At 42.9% G+C, this 20,000-nt stretch overlaps 1 protein-coding gene across 1 annotated transcript in view; it reads left to right on the top strand.

Moving 5' to 3' along the window:
• Positions 1 to 20,000, top strand: part of LOC143289192 (uncharacterized) — a 46,642-nt gene that overhangs the window by 2,207 nt on the left and 24,435 nt on the right. The window contains 10 exon segments of the mRNA XM_076598125.1: positions 5,066 to 5,179; positions 6,252 to 6,339; positions 7,062 to 7,107; positions 8,510 to 8,643; positions 10,750 to 10,845; positions 12,649 to 12,704; positions 13,176 to 13,221; positions 15,627 to 15,864; positions 18,400 to 18,677; positions 18,679 to 18,694. Coding sequence (XP_076454240.1) covers positions 5,066 to 5,179; positions 6,252 to 6,339; positions 7,062 to 7,107; positions 8,510 to 8,643; positions 10,750 to 10,845; positions 12,649 to 12,704; positions 13,176 to 13,221; positions 15,627 to 15,864; positions 18,400 to 18,677; positions 18,679 to 18,694 — 1,112 coding nt within the window.

Genomic DNA, 20,000 nt, shown 5'->3' with positions numbered 1-20,000 from the left:
ACAGCATGCGAAAACCCAGCTAAAGTCAGAATTTATCATTTTTTGAATTTATGTTTTTTCAGAAAGTTAAAAAAATCACTGAGTAACGTACAAAAACCAGAATTAATCTATTTAGCGTAATTTTTTTTTCTATAATTTTTTCAACATTAGTGTGCCGGAAAAGAACAAATGGAGAAATCTGCTCATGAAAAATACATACGTTTGTCTGCTTTTGTGTGTGTGTGTGTGTGTGTGTGGCCTCAGTTGCATGCAGATCATGGAGCACCAGAACATGGTTGGTTTTTTTTTGGTTTTTTTATTCGTTTTATTATTATTATTATTATTATTATTTTTTGTGCTTTCACACGCCTTCTTCATTGTTCAAATAAAACAAAAACCTTTTTTTCGTTTTTTTTTTTCTTTTTTCTTTTTTGTTTTTTTTTATCTTTTTTTATGTCGGTTTTCGATTAATACATTGTTTCTAAATGTATTCAAAGTAGTATTGTCTGCTTCCAACTTTAAAACAAGAATTATCTTGAAAATGTATGTGGTGTTGATTCAGAATTAAGTAAGCTATAAATTTCTGTATAAAAAAAAAAGCACAGGAAAATTCATATGTTCTTTCTGTACTCAAATGAAGTCAAGAATGGTGAGTGGAGGATTGAAGTCATGCCACGATAGAATTGCCAACGTCTACAGTGAATGTTCAAATGAGAGACAAAGGCTGCATTTGTGTTTTGAGCAGAAAATACTTCCAGTAAAGTTAATCAATCTTTTGGACTTCGGCTTTAGATCTCAGATGAAAATAATGTTTATTAACTGCAGTCATTAAGTGTATTGCTACATTATAGGCTGACATAATTTCAGAAAAGTGTGGAGTCGAGTGCACTAAACATTGCAACTTAAATGACAAATGTTTGCAGCAGTACCAACAGGGCATGCACATGAAAACATTAAAATGCTATCAGTTTCTGGCTGTTTTATGCTAAAATGCTTGCCGACAGCAAAGACCAGATTTCAAATAAGTGAAATTTGTAAAACTCTCGATTTTTGTTATTTTGACCATTGTGACATGTTTTTGTGCATAGCTAAGAATTGTTAGCTGCGACTTCAGCTGGGTTTTCGTGTGCTGTGTCATAGATATATATATATACATATATATATATAGATATATCTCTAGATATATATATCTAGATATATAATGCTATATTTATGTCATCATTATTCTTGCTGGATTGTTTTCATGCTCTCTCATTAAGGTCGGCTTTTCTGTAAGTATTTTAGATATGTGTCTTGTTCCCTTATCATCACTTGTAGTTTAAATTTTTTTTAAAAGGCACCATGGATGTATGTCTTACTCATCTTTCAATGGCCCTGTGTGGTCAGCTGGGCAGTAGCTTTATTTCCCTCTTCTTGTTTCATTAAGCGCGTGAACGCATGGCATTCAACTGTTATGAAAAGCAGTTAAGTTACTATGTGTACCTCCTCTCTCTCTCTTTCTCTGTGACTTCTTTTTATTATATTATTATTATTATAAGTACCCAGTTAGCATATCAGTTTGTGCATGTGCACATGGATGTGTGTGTGTGTGTATGTGTGTGTGTGTGTGCATGTGTGTGTGTGTGTGTGTGTGTGCGTGTGTGTGCAAATAAGCAAGAATTACATATTCGTATGAATTTACTTGTAACACTATTTTTTTCTATACTTCGACAAGCCTTACAAGCTGTTTGAAAAATGCTGATTCAGTTGATAACATCTCACGCCTTTGAATTTTGCTTTTAAGGCACTCTCTTTTACATATTCTCAGATCTAGTTACTATATGTAAACCATCCTCCCCCAACACTACTCTTTTTTCCCTTATTGCTCTCTCTGTCTCCCTTCCTCTCTCTCTCTCTCTCTGTTGTCTTCATTTAATGTGCATACAAGCTGTATTGTTTCAAAAATAAATACCATACATAAATCATAGATAGGTTTGTAGACAGTGCCACTCTATAATGTTTAGACAACTTACAAATGTTTTTGCCATGGTAAATATGCATTTGCTTTTTGTATATGTATGTTTACAGTTAGGTATGTCTTTCACTTACTTTTACATGTGCTGTGTGTATACATGCATATGTTAAATGTGTGTGTGAGTGTACCTGCTTTCTTTTTTTAAAAATTTTTTTGTGGATCATTTTGAATTTATCTTTTCCTTTTTGCCCTGAGGGCTGGATGTAAAGAAGCATGCATGCTTATTACACTTTCCTCATTAAATGAATTCGTTATCATTATCTTCTTCTCTCCCCTCTTCCTGCACCCTGCACAATAGTACTAGTAGTAGTCATAGCAGTAGCAGAAGTATTATTGTTATTATTTTCATTTGTATCCTTGTTGTTATGTATGTTATATATATGTATGCAATTTTTTCAGTTTCTCTTTGCTTGTATGATAGTCAGTTGCGTCTGACTCCGACCGCCCGAACAGCAGAGGAGGCATCTGCTGTCCTGACTATCTGCGCTAGAATTTGATTATAGTAGAGAGTGTCTTGCCCAAGTTACATCCCCACTCTCTCGGCCAAGAGGGTTTTAGGACAGTAAGTGTCGGGATGGTTCCCAGAGGCCAACTAGCCCCCAAGGCTGCAGCACTAAGAGTCAGTGCAATTTTTAGATTTTGGGGGCAACTATTTCACATGAATAATTTTTGTGTAGATTCATGTTAGGTGTGTGTAATGTAAAATTTCTTGCAAAGTGATTTATTCGCTCACACCTTTGAAATTTTTGGTTATTTCCCTCAGATTTAGATCATTTACACTGCATTATTCTTATACATGTAACGCATTGAGTGCATAAATTATCTTCTTTGAATCTTTCTCAAAGAGAACAGCCTTTGGCTATGTTTGAAATGAGGTGAAGTCTGGAAGTTGGGGGGCAAAAGTTTGGGATCTCTCTGTATATATATCACTACCTCACCCTAAGCACAAATCAAGTTTTAAAGGTTACAAGTTGAACCAAAACTGTTTTTCTTGATACTTTTCCACTTCCTTATATATGTGCAAGGTTACATTGTGTGTGTGTGTGTGTGTGTGTGTGTGTGAATGACAGGAAATGAATGCTAAGAGCCACATGGCAGCTGTCAGTAGGCTCCACGCGGGTAGGCAGCCTGTTGCGCAAATGACTCCGCGTTTGTAAAGTGCTTAGAGCTTGGTGTCTGACCGGGGATGAACACAATGTCAGTATGGATCCATATCATCATCATGATATCCAGGGCCCAGCACATCGATCCATATCATCATCATCATATCCAGGGCCAAGCACATCGATCCATATCATCGTCATGATATCCAGGGCTCGGCACATTGATCCATATCATCATCATGATATCCAGGGTCCTGCACATTGATCCACATCATCATGATATCCAGGGCCTGGCTCATCGATCCACATCATCATCATGATATCCAGGGCCAAGCACATCGATCCACATCATCATGATATCCAGGGCCAAGCACATCGATCCATATCATCATCATTATATATAGGGCCTGGCTCATCGATCCATATCATCATCATGATATCCAGGGCCAAGCACATCGATCCACATCATCATGATATCCAGGGCCAAGCACATCGATCCATATCATCATCATGATATCCAGGGCCAAGCACATCGATCCACATCATCATCATGATATCCAGGGCCCTGCACATTGATCCATATCATCATCATGATATCCAGGGCCAGGCACATCGATCCATATCATCATCATGATATCCAGGGCCCTGCACATTGATCCATATCATCATCATGATATCCAGGGCCCAGCACATTGATCCATATCATCATCATGATATCCAGGGCCCAGCACATTGATCCATATCATCATCATGATATCCAGGGCCCAGCACATCGATCCACATCATCATCATGATATCCAGGGCGCTGCACATCGATCCATATCATTGTCATGATATCCAGGGCCCAGCACATCGATCCACATCATCATCATGATATCCAGGGCCCTGCACATTGATCCATATCATCATCATGATATCCAGGGCCCAGCACATCGATCCATATCATCGTCATGATATCCAGGGCCAAGCACATCGATCCATATCATCGTCATGATATCCAGGGCCAAGCACATCGATCCACATCATCATCATGATATCCAGGGCCAAGCACATCGATCCATATCATTGTCATGATATCCAGGGCCCTGCACATCGATCCATATCATCATCATGATATCCAGGGCCCAGCACATCGATCCATATCATCGTCATGATATCCAGGGCCAAGCACATCGATCCACATCATCATCATGATATCCAGGGCCCAGCACATCGATCCATATCATCGTCATGATATCCAGAGCCAAGCACATCGATCCATATCATCATCATCATATCCAGGGCCCGGTGGGGCTCAGTCCTCTTCTACCTCCATTTCTAACCTTCCCTAACCAAGTCAGGTACCCACTCACACCCAGTTGGAGTGAGCTGAATGGCAGTAAAGTGCTTTTCCCAAGAAGTTGAACACACCACTAAGCCAAAAGGAGAGATGTATGTTTTTGGGTGTGTTTTTTTTTGTTTTTTTTTTTTTTTCAGGAGCATGAAGAAACACAAAGTGCACACAGGTGTGGTTTTGCAGGAACATGAAGATCATGTTGCACACAGTGGTGTGGTTTTGTGGGAACATGAAGATCATTTTGCAGTTTGCGGGAACATGAAGATCATGTTGCACACACTGGTGTGGTTTTGCGGGAACATGAAGATCATGTTGCACACAGTGGTGTGCTTTTGCAGGAACATGAAGATCATGTTGCACACACTGGTGTGGTTTTGTGGGAACATGAAGATCATGTTGCACACACTGGTGTGGTTTTGCGGGAACATGAAGATCATGTTGCACACAGTGGTGTGCTTTTGCAGGAACATGAAGATCATGTTGCACACACTGGTGTGGTTTTGCGGGAACATGAAGATCATGTTGCACACAGTGGTGTGGTTTTGCAGGAACATGAAGATCATGTTGCACACACTGGTGTGGTTTTTTTAGGAACATGAAGATCATGTTGCACACACTGGTGTGGTTTTGCAGGAACATGAAGAATGCCAAGGACACGACCAAGGTGCTGGAGCAGGAGAATCGCAAGATGGAGGAGAGACTGAGGGAGTTGAAGATGGCCATGAACAGAGAGAAGGAGGAGAGGGAGTGAGTATTTTTGGTTTTGTTTTTCTTCACCTTCTGTCTTCCTCTCCAATTAATCATGTTGGTGTGTGTGTTGTGTTAATTCTCAGAGCTGAAGATGGCCATGAACACAGAGAAGGAGGAGAGAGAGTGAGTTTTTGTGTGTGTGTGGTTTTTATTTTCCCTCTCCTCAGTTATCCTCTCTAGTGAATTATGTCACACACACACACACACACACACACACACACACACACACACACACACACACACAGAGAGAGAGAGAGAGAGAGAGAGAGAGAGCATGTATTTCTGTATTGTGTAAATAAAGAGTTGTTATGGGGACTGTAGTTTGTGTGTGTTAACAGTGATGGTGAGAAGTGAACATTGCAGCTGTTTGTGTGTGTGCGTGCGCGCGAGTGTGTTTGTGCACATATATGTGTGAGTGTGTGTGTATGTGTGTGTGAGAGAGTGAGAGAAATATAGAGAGAAAAAGAGTGTGTATGTTTGCATGTTTGTGTGCATTAGTAGGTTTGTATATATATATATATATATATATATATATATATATATATATATATATATATATGTGTGTGTGTGTCTGTGTGTGTATGCATGTGAATGTTCATGCATGCATACATGTATGATACAGTCATGAACATTTGTATTTGTATTTTTATCACAACAGATTTGTCTGTGTGAAATTTGGGCTGCTGTCCCCTGGGAGAGCGCGTGCAGTTTTATTTGTTTTTCCTTTGTCGAAGTGGATTTTTCTACAGAATTTTGCCAGGAACAACCCTTTTGTTGCTGTGGGTTCTTTTACGTGTGCTAAGTGCATGCTGCACATGGGACCTCGGTTTATCGTCTCACCCAAGTGACTGGTGTCCAGACCACCACTCAAGGTCTAGTGGAGGGGGAGAAAATACTGGCGGCTGAGCTGTGATTCGAACCAGCACGCTCAGATTCTCTCACTTCCAAGGTGGACGTGTTACGTCTGAGCCATCACTCCACATATGTCTAGGTGCACAAATTTTAAATGTGTAACCGTTCAAACGATAAAAGAATTATTAAAGAAAAACCCATTTTTGTGTTTTTACAGACGGCAGGGCGGTGGGTTCTGGCAGCGTGGCCAGACAGGGACCCTCAACAGCTATGCCACTGAAGTGCTACACGACAAGACAAACAAAGTGAGATATCAGTCTGTCAGGATTTCATTGACTTTGGACCCCTGTATGGGTGCAGAGGATTTAAGAAAACAACATAACCAAGAACACAGCTTGGATTATCTTCACATTTGCATCAAGTTAGGTAAAATAAGGGATAAGATTCCTTCTTCAGCATGAAATTTTTCTATGCAATTTTGCAAGTTGTAATGAATTTTCTAAGTTTAAAGAGAAACCAGTTACTTGCAGAAGATGATTTCCAAATGAAAATACACACCTTGGACATGAATATATATTGGGCAACAATCATTTTCGAATATCAGAAACATTTGGACTTACCATGATAAAATGAGATTCATCACCAGCAGCATTCATGTCATATTTTTGACAAATACAGTGTTCTCTTGGAATTCAGTCCACCCACCCTGTTTCAATCAGTAGACAATGATTATTACATTGAAGTTTAATTAACGAAATTATGTTTGTAGTGGGCAGTTGACCATCATATTTTTCTCTCTTAAATTCCTTTGTGATAGTGGTTATAAAACATACATTTTGTACTTTGTTGAATGTTTCCATCCACATCTTTTCAGAATGACCCTCCAAAGCACTACTGACATTGTGAGCACTGCAGTGTATGTTTGTTTTGTTTATTTATTTATAGTTTGTTCATCTGAGATGATGATATTAGTCTGGGCAATGTGTGTGTGTGTGTGTGTGTGTGTGTGTGTGTGTGTGTTCCACAGTCTTCCAAGAAGAAGGGAGTGAAGGTGCTGAAGGATGAACCCCTGGGTAAGATTCAAACACGCCGCAGTCGCCCGCCATGCTTTCTCCCTGTCTGGAGCTCACACTTGGAATGACCTCCTTCTTTCAAGTTTGACTGGAAAATCAAACTGAGCATCTAGTCTTTTGGATGAGATGATAAACCGAAGTCCCATGTGCAGCAAGGCACTTGGTGCACTGAAAAAGAACCCATGACAACAAAAGTGTTGTCCTCTGGCAAAATTATGTAAGAAGAAATCCACTCTGACAGGTACACAAACATATAAGCATGCACTCAAGGCCTGACAAGGGCGTTGGGTTATGCTGCTGTCAGGCATCTGCCTAGCAGATGGGGTGTAGCGTATATGGATTTATCTGAACGCAGTGACGCCACCTTGAGAAATTGAAACTTAAACCTCACTCTTTCACTTCGTCAGATTTCTGCGATCACCTCTTTCATTTTGGGTGTTAAAATGCTTTGTCTTTCCCTTATCTCTTTGCCATATGGCTTATCTTTCCCTGGCCTTTGTGCAAAATTCCTGGTCTTTCCCTGATCTCTTTGCCATATGGCTTATCTTTCCCTGGCCTTTTTGCAAAATGCCTTGTCTTTCCCTGATCTCTTTGCCATATGGCTTATCTTTCCCTGGCCTTTTTGCAAAATGCCTGGTCTTTCCCTGATCTCTTTGCCATATGGCTTATCTTTCCCTGGCCTTTGTGCAAAATTCCTGGTCTTTCCCTGATCTCTTTGCCATATGGCTTATCTTTCCCTGGCCTTTTTGCAAAATGCCTTGTCTTTCCCTGGCCTCTTTGCAAAATGGCTCATCTTTCCCCAGCCTCTCTCCATGTGAAGTTTCTCTAGCCTTCTAGCTACATATACTTTGTAACTTTTGTCTTTTGGATTCATTGTTCTGCAAGCATGTGAATGTCTGGTTTGCAAGCCGTTTGATTTGTCTTGGCACAAGGTTCAGTGCTGGATGGTGTCATTGTCATGAAGTGCAGAGTATGGTTATTAGATGCAGAGTGTTGTTATTAGGTGCATATTATGATCATGAAGTGCAGAGTATGGTTTTGAAGGTGGACAAAGAGGCAGACTGGTGGGAAATGAGCGCACAGCTCATTGCAGGTTCAGACCTAAGACTGCCATCAAGTGACATTATTTTAGACCTGCCTTGTTTTAGACCTGCATTGCTTGTTTTTTCTTTCTTTAACAGTTACAAATGCATATCAAAACGTAAAGACCGTGCCCATTTCATTTACCTTGCGTCCCTTATTTTTTATTCTTTCTTTAACAGTGACAAATACATATCGAAACGTAAAGATTGTGCCCATTTCATTTACATTGAGTCCCTTATTTTTTTTTTTTTTTTTTTGCTGCAATATGCCCCCCAATGGTTCTTTTTGGAATAAATGTTGGGTTGACTGTACCTGGCAGACGTGCCCAGACGGAACAGTGGTCCGGGGACTATCAAGTACATTGCTCAGCGAAGCCCTGGGGTAGATCCGGCCCGTGAGGCCAGGAACAAGGGCCCCAAGTGCGGCCAGTGTGAGGACAGAGCGGCCTCCTTGGTGAGTGAGGGCCAGAAACATGTGACACGATTAATTAACTCTTCCACTGCCCAGTTTCTGTGGGGAAAACACTCCCCAGCGCCAAACATTATAGAAACAACACTGTCAGTCACAGGCTTCGGTTCATGTCAAAACAACACAGTGGACCTGTTCACTTCAAACTGGGTCAGGGGGCAAAGGTTAGTCATTGTTCTGTCGGCTGCAAACTGGCTGCAGCTGTTGAGCTTTGATACAATTTGAAGAATGGTCTTTTTAACGTGACCTCTCAATGTCGACAAAAGTCGCCTGTGGCAATGCGCTGTCTTGTCAACTAAAGTGACTTACGGCAGTGAAAGAGTTAAAGACTTCTGTTATCCCCATTTTTGGTTGTTGTGCTTATAGATTGTTCTGTTTGTGGGGCATTGATATGAAGAATATTGTTGTGCTTATAAATTGTTCTATATATGTATGTGGGGCATTGATATAAAGAACATTGTAGCAAGAAGCAAGAAGACTATAGATAATAGTGGGAGTTGTTTGTGGTGTGCTTTATGTGATGTGTGTGTGTGTGTGTGTGTGTGTGTGTGTGTGTGTGTCTTTGTGATGGCTTATGACAGTTCACTTTCACAATCGGAGATTTAAAAAAAAAAATCAAAGACAAAAGAACAAGACTACTTTTATATATTTTTGAAATGTTATTGGCTGTGACTGCATCATTTTCACTGTTTGTCCTTCACTATTTTGTAACTATCCTTGTCTTTTGTAAAATTTCAGCACATTTGTTAATAAAAGAATTTGTCCTTCGTTTTATTGATAGAACAGAAGACCCAAAGAAGAGGAAAAAAGGATCAACCATCTTGAATTTCCTTTTTCAAAATTCAATACTTTGGCCATTTCAAAGTGAATATGGAAAAAAAAATGTTCAATTCATGACTAGAGTAATGTTTAGCTCAAAATATTTCAAAACCTAATTGTATTGTTATGCTCTGTATATTTTATGAACCTATCTTTCCACGATTGATACAAACACATTTCAAGGCAAGGTAATATCAACTCTAACATTTTACTGACCGTCTTATTAAGAAAAGAATGCTATCACAGCATGCCAGCAGCCATCCCTTAAACTGACCACCTTATTAAGAAAAGAATGCTATCACAGCAAGACCAGATGCCAGCAGCCATCCCTTAAACTGACCACCTTATTAAGAAAAGAATGCTATCACAGCAAGACTAGATGCCAGCAGCCATCCCATAAAAAGACCACCTTATTAAGAAAAGAATGCTATCACAGCAAGACTAGATGCCAGCAGCCATCCCATAAACAGACCACCTTATTAAGAAAAGAACACTATCACAGCAAGAAGACCAGATGCCAGCAGCCATCCCTTACACTGACCACCTTATTAAGAAAAGAACACTATCACAGCAAGACCAGATGCCAGCAGCCATCCCTTAAACTGACCACCTTATTAAGAAAAGAATGCTATCACAGCAAGACCAGATGCCAGCAGCCATCCCTTAAACTGACCACCTTATTAAGAAAAGAATGCTATCACAGCAAGACCAGATGCCAGCAGCCATCCCTTAAACTGACCACCTTATTAAGAAAAGAACGCTATCACAGCAAGAAGACCAGATGCCAGCAGCCATCCCTTAAACTGACCACCTTATTAAGAAAAGAATGCTATCACAGCAAGACCAGATGCCAGCAGCCATCCCTTAAACTGACCACCTTATTAAGAAAAGAATGCTATCACAGCAAGACCAGATGCCAGCAGCCATCCCTTAAACTGACCACCTTATTAAGAAAAGAACACTATCACAGCAAGACCAGATGCCAGCAGCCATCCCTTAAACTGACCACCTTATTAAGAAAAGAACACTATCACAGCAAGACCAGATGCCAGCAGCCATCCCTGAAACTGACCACCTTATTAAGAAAAGAATGCTATCACAGCAAGACCAGAAAGTCAACAGGCATCCTCCTTCTTTACATGTATCAGAGCACTGACCAGTACCCTATGTTTTACATCAGCAGAATATTTACAGTATCTTGATAACTAAATCTGGATGAGCTGAGTGTGGATGTGAACATGTATACAAAGCTGACACTCCGCCTGGTTCCAGACGTGTGTCCAGTGTTCTGAGAACTACTGTGCTGGCTGTTTTGCTGCCTTCCACCTCAAGGGAGCTCTGAAGAGACATCGAACCATACCTCTCCATGTGAGTCACCTTCTCTTTTGTGTGTGTGTGTGTGTGTGTGTGTGTGTGTGTGTGTGTGTAAGTGAGTGTGTGTGTGTGTGTGTGTGTGTGTGTAAGTGAGTGTGTGTGTGTGTGTGTATGTGTGTGTGTGTGTGTGTGTGCTGATTGATGGCTTGATGCTTTGTTTCCAGGCTGAGCATGTGTCTCTGTTTCAGAATCAGTGTTGGAGAAGAGACAGAAAAGAGATGTAGCCTGAAACCAAAGTGTTTGTCAGGACTGCAAAATTAAAGAAATAAATAAGAATGTAACTGACAATACAAACCACTGATTTGTCGACTGTACTATACTGTGGGCACAGTAGCCAAGTGGTTAGAACAGTGGATTTTCTGTGCTAGAGTCCTGAGTTCCAATTTGGATGCGTTGGGTGGGTTAAGAGAGGAGATTTTTCCAATCTCTCAGGTCAGAATATGTGCAGATCTGCTTGTGCCTGATCCCCCATCATGAGTTTACACATGCAGAACACCAAATACACATATATTAAAGATCCTGTAGTCCATTTTGGTGTTTGGTGGGTTATGGAAATATGAACATATCCAGCAGGCACATCTCAGAAACAGAGTATGGCTGCCTGAATGTCAGGGTAAAAATGGCCAGACAGGTAAAATTCCACACATAGATAAAAGTGAATATAGGAGTTGCAGCCTATGAACAGATAAAAAAAACCAAAAAAACAAAAAACAACAAAAAAAACAACAACACAACGACGCAACCCATGCTGTAGTTGATTAGTTAATGGCAGAAGAAGAGACTAGAAAATAACTTCTACTTCGTTTGTGGGCTGCAACTCCCATGTTCACTTATATGTACACGAGTGGTCTTTTACGTGTATGACCGTTTTTACCCTGCCATATAGGCAGCAATACTTCATTTTTAGGGGTATGCAAGCTGGGTATATTCTTGTTTCCATAACCTACCATACGCTGACATGCATTACAGGATCTTTGATCTTCTGCTTGCATGTACACACGAAGGGGGTTCAGGCACAAGCAGGTCTGCACATAATAATGTTGACCTGGGAGATCAGAAAAATCTCTCCCCCCCCTTTACCCACCAGATGCCATTACCAAGATTTGAACCCGGGAACCCTCAGATTGAAAGCTCAACACTTTAACAACTCCGCTACTGTGCCCATCAGAAAAGAAGAAAACTGAACAAGAGAGGCAAGGCCTTCAAGACTCACTTGTGATACACTTTAAAAAAAAATCCAAGCTTTTTATGTATTGAGTATAAGTTCAAAATATAATGTTTAAGATCAGAAAGATCAGTTTAAAGCAAATTAACTCCCCTAGCATTACTTACAGAGTAATTTCCCTTTTTTACTATCTGCACCAAAACGTTTGCAAAATAAATAAAACTTCCATGCTTAGCAAAAGAAGTTCCTGTTTGAACAAAAAATGATAATAATGACTGCTCTAGTTGTTGTGTCAGAATATCAGATCAAAGTGCCAAGTTTAGAGAATACCAAAAATATAAATATAACAGTAAATGCAGTTTGCATATAATTAGGCTTCATTCTTTATTTTTTTGTGCCCATCCCAGAGGTGCAATATTGTTTTAAACAAGATGACTGGAAAGAACTGAATTTTTCCCATTTTTATGCCAAATTTGGTGTCAACTGACAAAGTAGTTGCAGAGAAAATGTCAATGTTAAAGTTTACCACGGACACACAGACACACACACACACAGACAACCGAACACCGGGTTAAAACATAGACTCACTTTGTTTACACAAGTGAGTCAAAAAAGGTGTTGTGATGCTGCAGGCAACTGGGCCTCGCCAGTACATGTCGCCACGCCCAACGCCCCCTGCCAGCTCCAGGTATGATCTGCCCTTGAAAAATGAAATATCTTTTGATGATCTCCCTTGTGTGGGGAATGGTTGCATTATTTGATGATGAGATTTGAGCTGGGTTATTGAGTGAATGAGATTAAAGCTGGTTTATTGAGAGAATGATCTGAGATTTTGGCTGGATTATTGAGTGGATAAAATTTGTTGAGAATTAATACACATCTCAGATTATAAAGAAGTGTCAGTGATAGATGTATGGAAATGACAACGGAGAAATTTGACATGGTTGAGTTCAAACTGAAGCGAGAGCTTTGCCAAGATTAAAATATATATATATATATATACAGAGGTAGACTTTGCATATTTTTGTTCTTGAATGCAGTTGTTTGTGAATCTTTAAAGAATAGGCCCCATTGACAGGATGAGATTTTTCTGGTTGAAAATTTTTGTTCTCCTTTAATGATGATGGTAATGATGGTGACATGACTGTGTGATTGATAGGTCATCAGTGAGTGGAGGAGCAACGTCAGGCGATGTGGTGAACCAGGTATGGATGACCTTTATCTTCTTTTCTCTTCCCTTGTCCACACTGTGGGGGTTGGTTAGTGTAGTGGTGCTTTTAATTCTTTTTTAACACACTCAGTACGACCAGTCCTCTCTTCTCCTCTACACAGACCCCTCGGATGTCCAGTGGTTGTCTGAATGACCTAACCTTTAGCTTCCATCATCAGAACTGTGGTATTCTTTGTCAACATTCACCTCTTCCGTATAAGAGCGTTCTGCTTGCAATATTTTGCTGATGGTAATTGGGATGAAACGCTGTTAATGTTGTCTCTTTCACTGTTCGTATGGAGAGAGTTAAAACATTTCTTTTAGATTGTGGTAGTCATAGCAGCCAGTCTGGTGGTGCTTTTAATTCTTTTGGATAAAAAAAAAATCTTTTAGATGATGTTGTTACAGCAACAGTGGTGGTGGTAGGTGAGGTGATGTGCGTGCTTGCATGTTTGTGTGTGTGTGCTTGTTCATTCTTGTGCATGACGTGTATGATTGATTGATTGATTGATGTGGATACTTATATAGCGCCTATCCTCGGTCAGAGACCAAGCTCTAAGCGCTTTACATACACGGGGACATTTGCACCACAGGCTGCCTACCTGGATAGAGCTGACTGACGGCTGCCACTGGGCGCTCATCATTCGTTTCCTTGTGTCATTCAATCAGATTTCAGACACACACGCATACACACTGAGGCAGACATGTAACATTTTACGTGTATGACCGTTTTTATTTATTTTACCCCGCCATGTAGGCAGCCATACTCCGTTTTCGGGGGTGTGCATGCTGGGTATATTCTTGTTTCCATAACCCACCGAACGCTGACATGGATTACAGGATCTTCAACGTGCGTATTTGATCTTCTGTGTGCGCATACACACGAAGGGGGTTCAGGCACTAGCAGGTCTGCACATATGTTGACCTGGGAGATCGGAAAAATCTCCACTCTTTACCCACCAGGTGCATGCTAATCATTGTGACTTTAGATGAAAATTCACCCCCTTCCCCAACCCACCAATGCCTCATGTCATCACTACTTTCCCTGTTCCTCTCTCCTCAGTTTGCATTAAAGGTAAAAGGCTGAGAACAAACTAGAAACAGCAAACTGACTAGTGAGCCAGTAAAATTAAACAACAGAGACTGAGAGAGCCAATCAGATTCCTTATTAAACTCTGAACTGTTCCAAATATATGTTGCTGGTCATATAGAAAATTTCCAATGGAAGCAGATGAAACTGCAGATTTTGTAGATGAATGCGGCCAAAATGTTTTCAGCTGTTCCCATTCATAGATGATATGCATGTGGGTAATTGCACCACCACAAACTCAGGTCACTTTAGGAGTAAATTTTTTGTTTTAATAGCATCCAGTCATAGTCTGTATATTAGACTGGTTAGCCTTCTGTTACTGTGTATGTTTGTGTGAAGGTATGAACTGTTACAATGTGTGTTATGTTTGGGTGAAGGTATGAATTGCATTGCATTGCATTGTGCTGGACTGTACTGTACTATGCCGTACTGTACTGTACTGTATTGTACTGTACTGTATTGTACTGTACTGTAGAGCACTGTTCTGTACTGTACTGTACTGTACTGTAGTGCACTGTACTGTACTGTACTATACTGTAGTGCACTGTACTGTACTGTTGTGCACTGTACTGTACTGTAGTGCACTGTTCTGTACTATACTGCACTGTTCTGTACTGAACTCTCTGTCTTGTTTCCATCACAGAACAGGCCATCTAACACCCTCTCTGTCTTGTTTCCATCACAGAACAGACCATCTAACACCCTCTCTGTCTTGTTTCCATCACAGAACAGACCATCTAACACCCTCTCTGTCTTGTTTCCATCACAGAACAGGCCATCTAACACCCTCTCTGTCTTGTTTCCATCACAGAACAGGCCATCTAACACCCTCTCTGTCTTGTTTCCATCACAGAACAGGCCATCTAACACCCTCTCTGTCTTGTTTCCATCACAGAACAGACCATCTAACACCCTCTCTGTCTTGTTTCCATCACAGAACAGGCCATCTAACACCCTCTCTGTCTTGTTTCCATCACAGAACAGGCCATCTAACACCCTCTCTGTCTTGTTTCCATCACAGAACAGGCCATCTAACACCCTCTCTGTCTTGTTTCCATCACAGAACAGGCCATCTAACACCCTCTCTGTCTTGTTCCCATCACAGAACAGACCATCGAACACCCTCTCTGTCTTGTTTCCCTCACAGAACAGACCATCTAACACCCTCTCTGTCTTGTTTCCATCACAGAACAGACCATCTAACACCCTCTCTGTCTTGTTTCCCTCACAGAGCTGACCATCTAACACCCTCTCTGTCTTGTTTCCCTCACAGAACAGACCATCTAACACACTCTGTCTTGTGTTCTCAGCTCTCATCTCGGAGTAGCACAGGGGGCGCCAGCGGGGCGGAGAACGGAGAGGGCCAGCAGTCCAGTGGCGGCAGCTCCCTGCTGAATGGTGCCTACAACGAAGCGGACAGCGCGGCATCCTTCCAGCAGGCCCTGCGGGCCTGGAGACAAGGGGACAGCACTGCCAGCAACTCTGACCCCAAACCACGCCAGCCTCCACCCAGACAGGCTGTTGTTGTCTCCCCTGTCAAGTCTCCTGGTGTGTAACAGGCTGTAGTCATGTCCCCTATCATGTTGTCTGGTGTGTAACAGGCTGTCCCCTATCAAGTGTCCTGGTGTGTAACAGGCTGTCCCCTGTCAAGTGTCCTGGTGTGTAACAGGCTGTCCCCTGTCAAGTGTCCTGGTGTGTAACAGGCTGTCCCCTGTCAAGTCTCCTGGTGTGTAACAGGCTGCTGTTGTGTCCCCTGTCAAGTCTCCTGGTGTGTAACAGGCTGCCCCCTGTCAAGTGTCCTGGTGTGTAACAGGCTGTAGTCATGTCCCCTATTATGTTGTCTGGTGTGTAACAGGCTGTCCCTTGTCAAGTGTCCTGGTGTGTAACAGGCTGCTGTTGTGTCCCCTGTCAAGTCTCCTGGTGTGTAACAGGCTGTAGCCATGTCCCCTATCATGTTGTCTGGTGTGTAACAGGCTGTCCCCTGTCAAGTCTCCTGGTGTGTAACAGGCTGCTGTTGTATCCCCTGTCAAGTCTCCTGGTGTGTAACAGGCTGCTGTTGTGTCCCCTGTCAAGTCTCCTGGTGTGTAACAGGCTGCTGTTGTGTCCCCTGTCAAGTCTCCTGGTGTGTAACAGGCTGCTGTTGTATCCCCTGTCAAGTCTCCTGGTGTGTAACAGGCTGCTGTTGTGTCCCCTGTCAAGTCTCCTGGTGTGTAACAGGCTGCTGTTGTGTCCCCTGTCAAGTCTCCTGGTGTGTAACAGGCTGTCCCCTGTCAAGTCTCCTGGTGTGTAACAGGCTGCTGTTGTGTCCCCTGTCAAGTCTCCTGGTGTGTAACAGGCTGTAGTTGTGTCTCCTGTCAAGTCTCCTGGTGTGTAACAGGCTGTAGTTGTGTCTCTTGTCAAGTCTCCTGGTGTGTAACAGGCTGTAGTTGTGTCTCCTGTCAAGTGTCCTGGTGTGTAACAGGCTGTAGCCATGTCCCCTATCATGTTGTCTGGTGTGTAACAGGCTGTCCCCTGTCAAGTCTCCTGGTGTGTAACAGGCTGCTGTTGTGTCCCCTGTCAAGTCTCCTGGTGTGTAACAGGCTGTAGTTGTGTCTCCTGTCAAGTCTCCTGGTGTGTAACAGGCTGTAGTTGTGTCCCCTGTCAAGTCTCCTGGTGTGTAACAGGCTGTAGTTGTGTCTCCTGTCAAGTCTCCTGGTGTACAACAGGATTTCCAGTGTCAAGTCCCCTGGTGTGTAACAGGATGACCCCTGTCAAGTCCCTTGGTGTGTAACAGGATGTCCCCTGTCAAGTCTCCTGGTGTGTAACAGGATGTCCCCCGTCAAATCTCTTGGTGTGTAACAGGTTCCAGCCATGTCCTCTGTCACTCTACCTGGCGTGTAACAGGTTCTTGCCGTGTCCCCTGTCGAGTTTCCTGGTGCGTAACAGGTTCTAGTCGTGTCCCCTGTCACGTCACCTGGTGTGTAACAGGCTGTAGCCGTGTCCCATGTCACGTTTCCTGGTGTGTAACAGGTTCTAGTCGTGTCCCCTGTCACGTCACCTGGTGTGTAACAGACTGTAGCCATGTCCCCTGTCACGTCATGTGGCGTGTAACAGGCTGTAGTGTATGTGAATTTCACTGCCCTGATGACCACAGAAAGCCTTTAGACGTGAAGGCCTGATCAGTGCAGTGGGGTGTAAGCCAAGGTCAGGTATCTTGTTGTTGTTGTTTTTCACTGCAGATGATTATAGTGTTTTGACATGGATCAGTCCACATACATGCTGAGACTGTGAAACTTCTTCTTCATTCATGGGCTGCAACTCTGATCTTCACTCGTATGCACACGAGTGGGCTTATATGTGCATGGCCGTTTGTACCCTGCTATGTAGGCAGCCATACACACAAAGAGGGTTCAGGCACAAGCAGGTCTGCACATATTGTTGACCTGGGATGTCGGAAAAATCTCCACTTTTTACCCACCAGGCTACCAAGATTTGAACCTGAGACCCTCAGATTGAAAGTCCAATGCTTTAACCACTCAGCTATTGCGCCCGTCACCATGAAACTGAAACCAAAACTTTCACCTGTTACCCTTTGACTTTTTTTTTTTTAACCATTATCCTTTGACCCCTGAACGACGGGCGCCATAGCCGAATGGTTAAAGCGTTGGACTTTCAATCTGAGGGTCCCGGGTTCGAATCACGGTGACGGCGACTGGTGGGTAAAGGGTGGAGATATTTACGATCTCCCAGGTCAACATATGTGCAGACCTGCCAGTGCCTGAACCCCCTTCGTGTGTATACGCAAGCATAAGATCAAATACACACGTTAAAGATCCTGCAATCCATGTCAGCGTTCGGTGGGTTATGGAAACAAGAACATACCCAGCATGCACACCCCCGAAAGCGGAGTATGGCTGCCTACATGGCGGGGTAAAGACGGTCATACACGTAAAAAGCCCACTCGCGTATATACGAGTGAACGTGGGAGTTGAAGCCCACGTACGCAGAAGAAGACAAAGAAGAAGACCCCTGAACTTTAACATGTCAGCCTTTGAGTTTTTAGCCTTTATTTATTCTTTTCCCCCCGTGACCCGTTTTTTTCAGTGATGATGGTGGAGCACTCAACCAGCACCAGCGGGGACCAGAGGGAGGGAGGGGGTGGCCCTGGGGTGCCAGAGGTCAAGTCAGCGCCCCACTCCCTGTCCTACGCCCAGCGCCTCATGCTGAAGCAGCACCGCCGCACGGACCTGGGTCACCTGCCCTCCCCACGCCTGACCAGTGCCCACTCCACCCTCACCTCCTCCTCCTCCTCCCCCTCCTCCCGCCTCACCTCCTGTCACCCCGGGCCTCAGCTCCGTGGGGAAGGCTGGAGGGGGGTTGGGCAGTGACGATGATGAGGGTGAGGGCCAGTTTTGTATTTGAATTTGTATTTGTATTACGCTCTTTTTTTTGTCACAACAGATTTCTCTGTGTGAAATTCAGGTTGCTCTCCTCAGGGAGAGCATGTCGCTACACTGAGAGCACCACCCTTTTTTTTTTTTGTTTGTTTGTATTTTTTCCTGCGTGCAATTTTATTTGTTTTCTTATCAAAGTGGATTTTTCTACAGAATTTAGCCAGGGACAACCCTTTTGTTGTCATGGGTTCTTTTATGTGTGCTAAGCGCATGTCACATGTGGGACCTCGGTTTATCGTCTCATCCGAATGGCTAGCGTCCAGACCACCATTCAAGGTGTAGTCGAGGGAGAGAAAATACTGGCGACTATGGGATTCGAACCAGTGCGCTGAGAGTCTCTCGCTTCCTAGGCGGACACGTTACCTCTCGGGCAATACACCACAGTTCTTTTGACAAAAAAAAGAAAAGAAAAAAAAGGGGGAGCATGGCGGGGGTCGGGGAATGAGAATAAATTTGACTGTAAATTTGACATTAATCCATTGCCTGCCTTGGGACATGAGACTACGACGTCCCTTTCGTTGCACTCTTGAACACCTTCAGGACGTTACTCTTGTATCCAGTTTTCATCAGCAATCCATGGTTGACGGGTAAAGAGAAACAACCTACTTTGTTTCTCCCTATCTTCTGAATGTTCGAAGATTGTTTACATCCCTTGGACCTGAATCGTCAGTACAGTATGACTCATGGACAGTAGGAAATTCCGAAGTCACTTGCAGACATGGTTGGTCAAAATGATGCTGTCTAGCTAAGATCAATCTCAGCTCATTTTCTGAAGGTTTACAGCCTTAAAAGTGGCTCAGCAAATACTGAAAGATGTGGACAGTGGGGAAGAAAACGTGTGTAGTAGTGAGGGTGTTGATTCAGGTGGACATTTGATGTGTAAGGATAAGTCACAACCCACTCGACACAGAGTGAAAGTGACAGTGATGTAAGTTTTGTGCTGGAGACTGGTCAGTCTGCATCTGTAGCAGGCCAGGAGTAAAGTTACGGTGAACATGAACAAATTGTCAGTATAAGCGCTGTCACTCTGTGTGTGTAGCTTGAAAGGGAAGTGAGGAGAAGGGTGGTCAGTTCAGCTGGCCACCAGCGGGTGGAGGGAGGGGAGGGGATGGGGGTGGGGCAAAGGTATCTGTTGGCTGGGTGCCAAAAACACAGCTGGGTGGGGTGGCCCAGTTTCTTTTTCGTCATTTCTCTGTGTCGTACTGGGCCACAGTCACCCAACGAAAACAAACTGGACTGGAAGGAAATCCT

This window comes from Babylonia areolata, chromosome 13, assembly GCF_041734735.1.
Source record: "Babylonia areolata isolate BAREFJ2019XMU chromosome 13, ASM4173473v1, whole genome shotgun sequence".
NCBI classification, from domain to species: Eukaryota; Metazoa; Mollusca; class Gastropoda; order Neogastropoda; family Buccinidae; genus Babylonia; species Babylonia areolata.
Note: the sequence above shows the minus strand (reverse complement) of the source record. Positions and strands in the feature narration are given on the sequence as shown.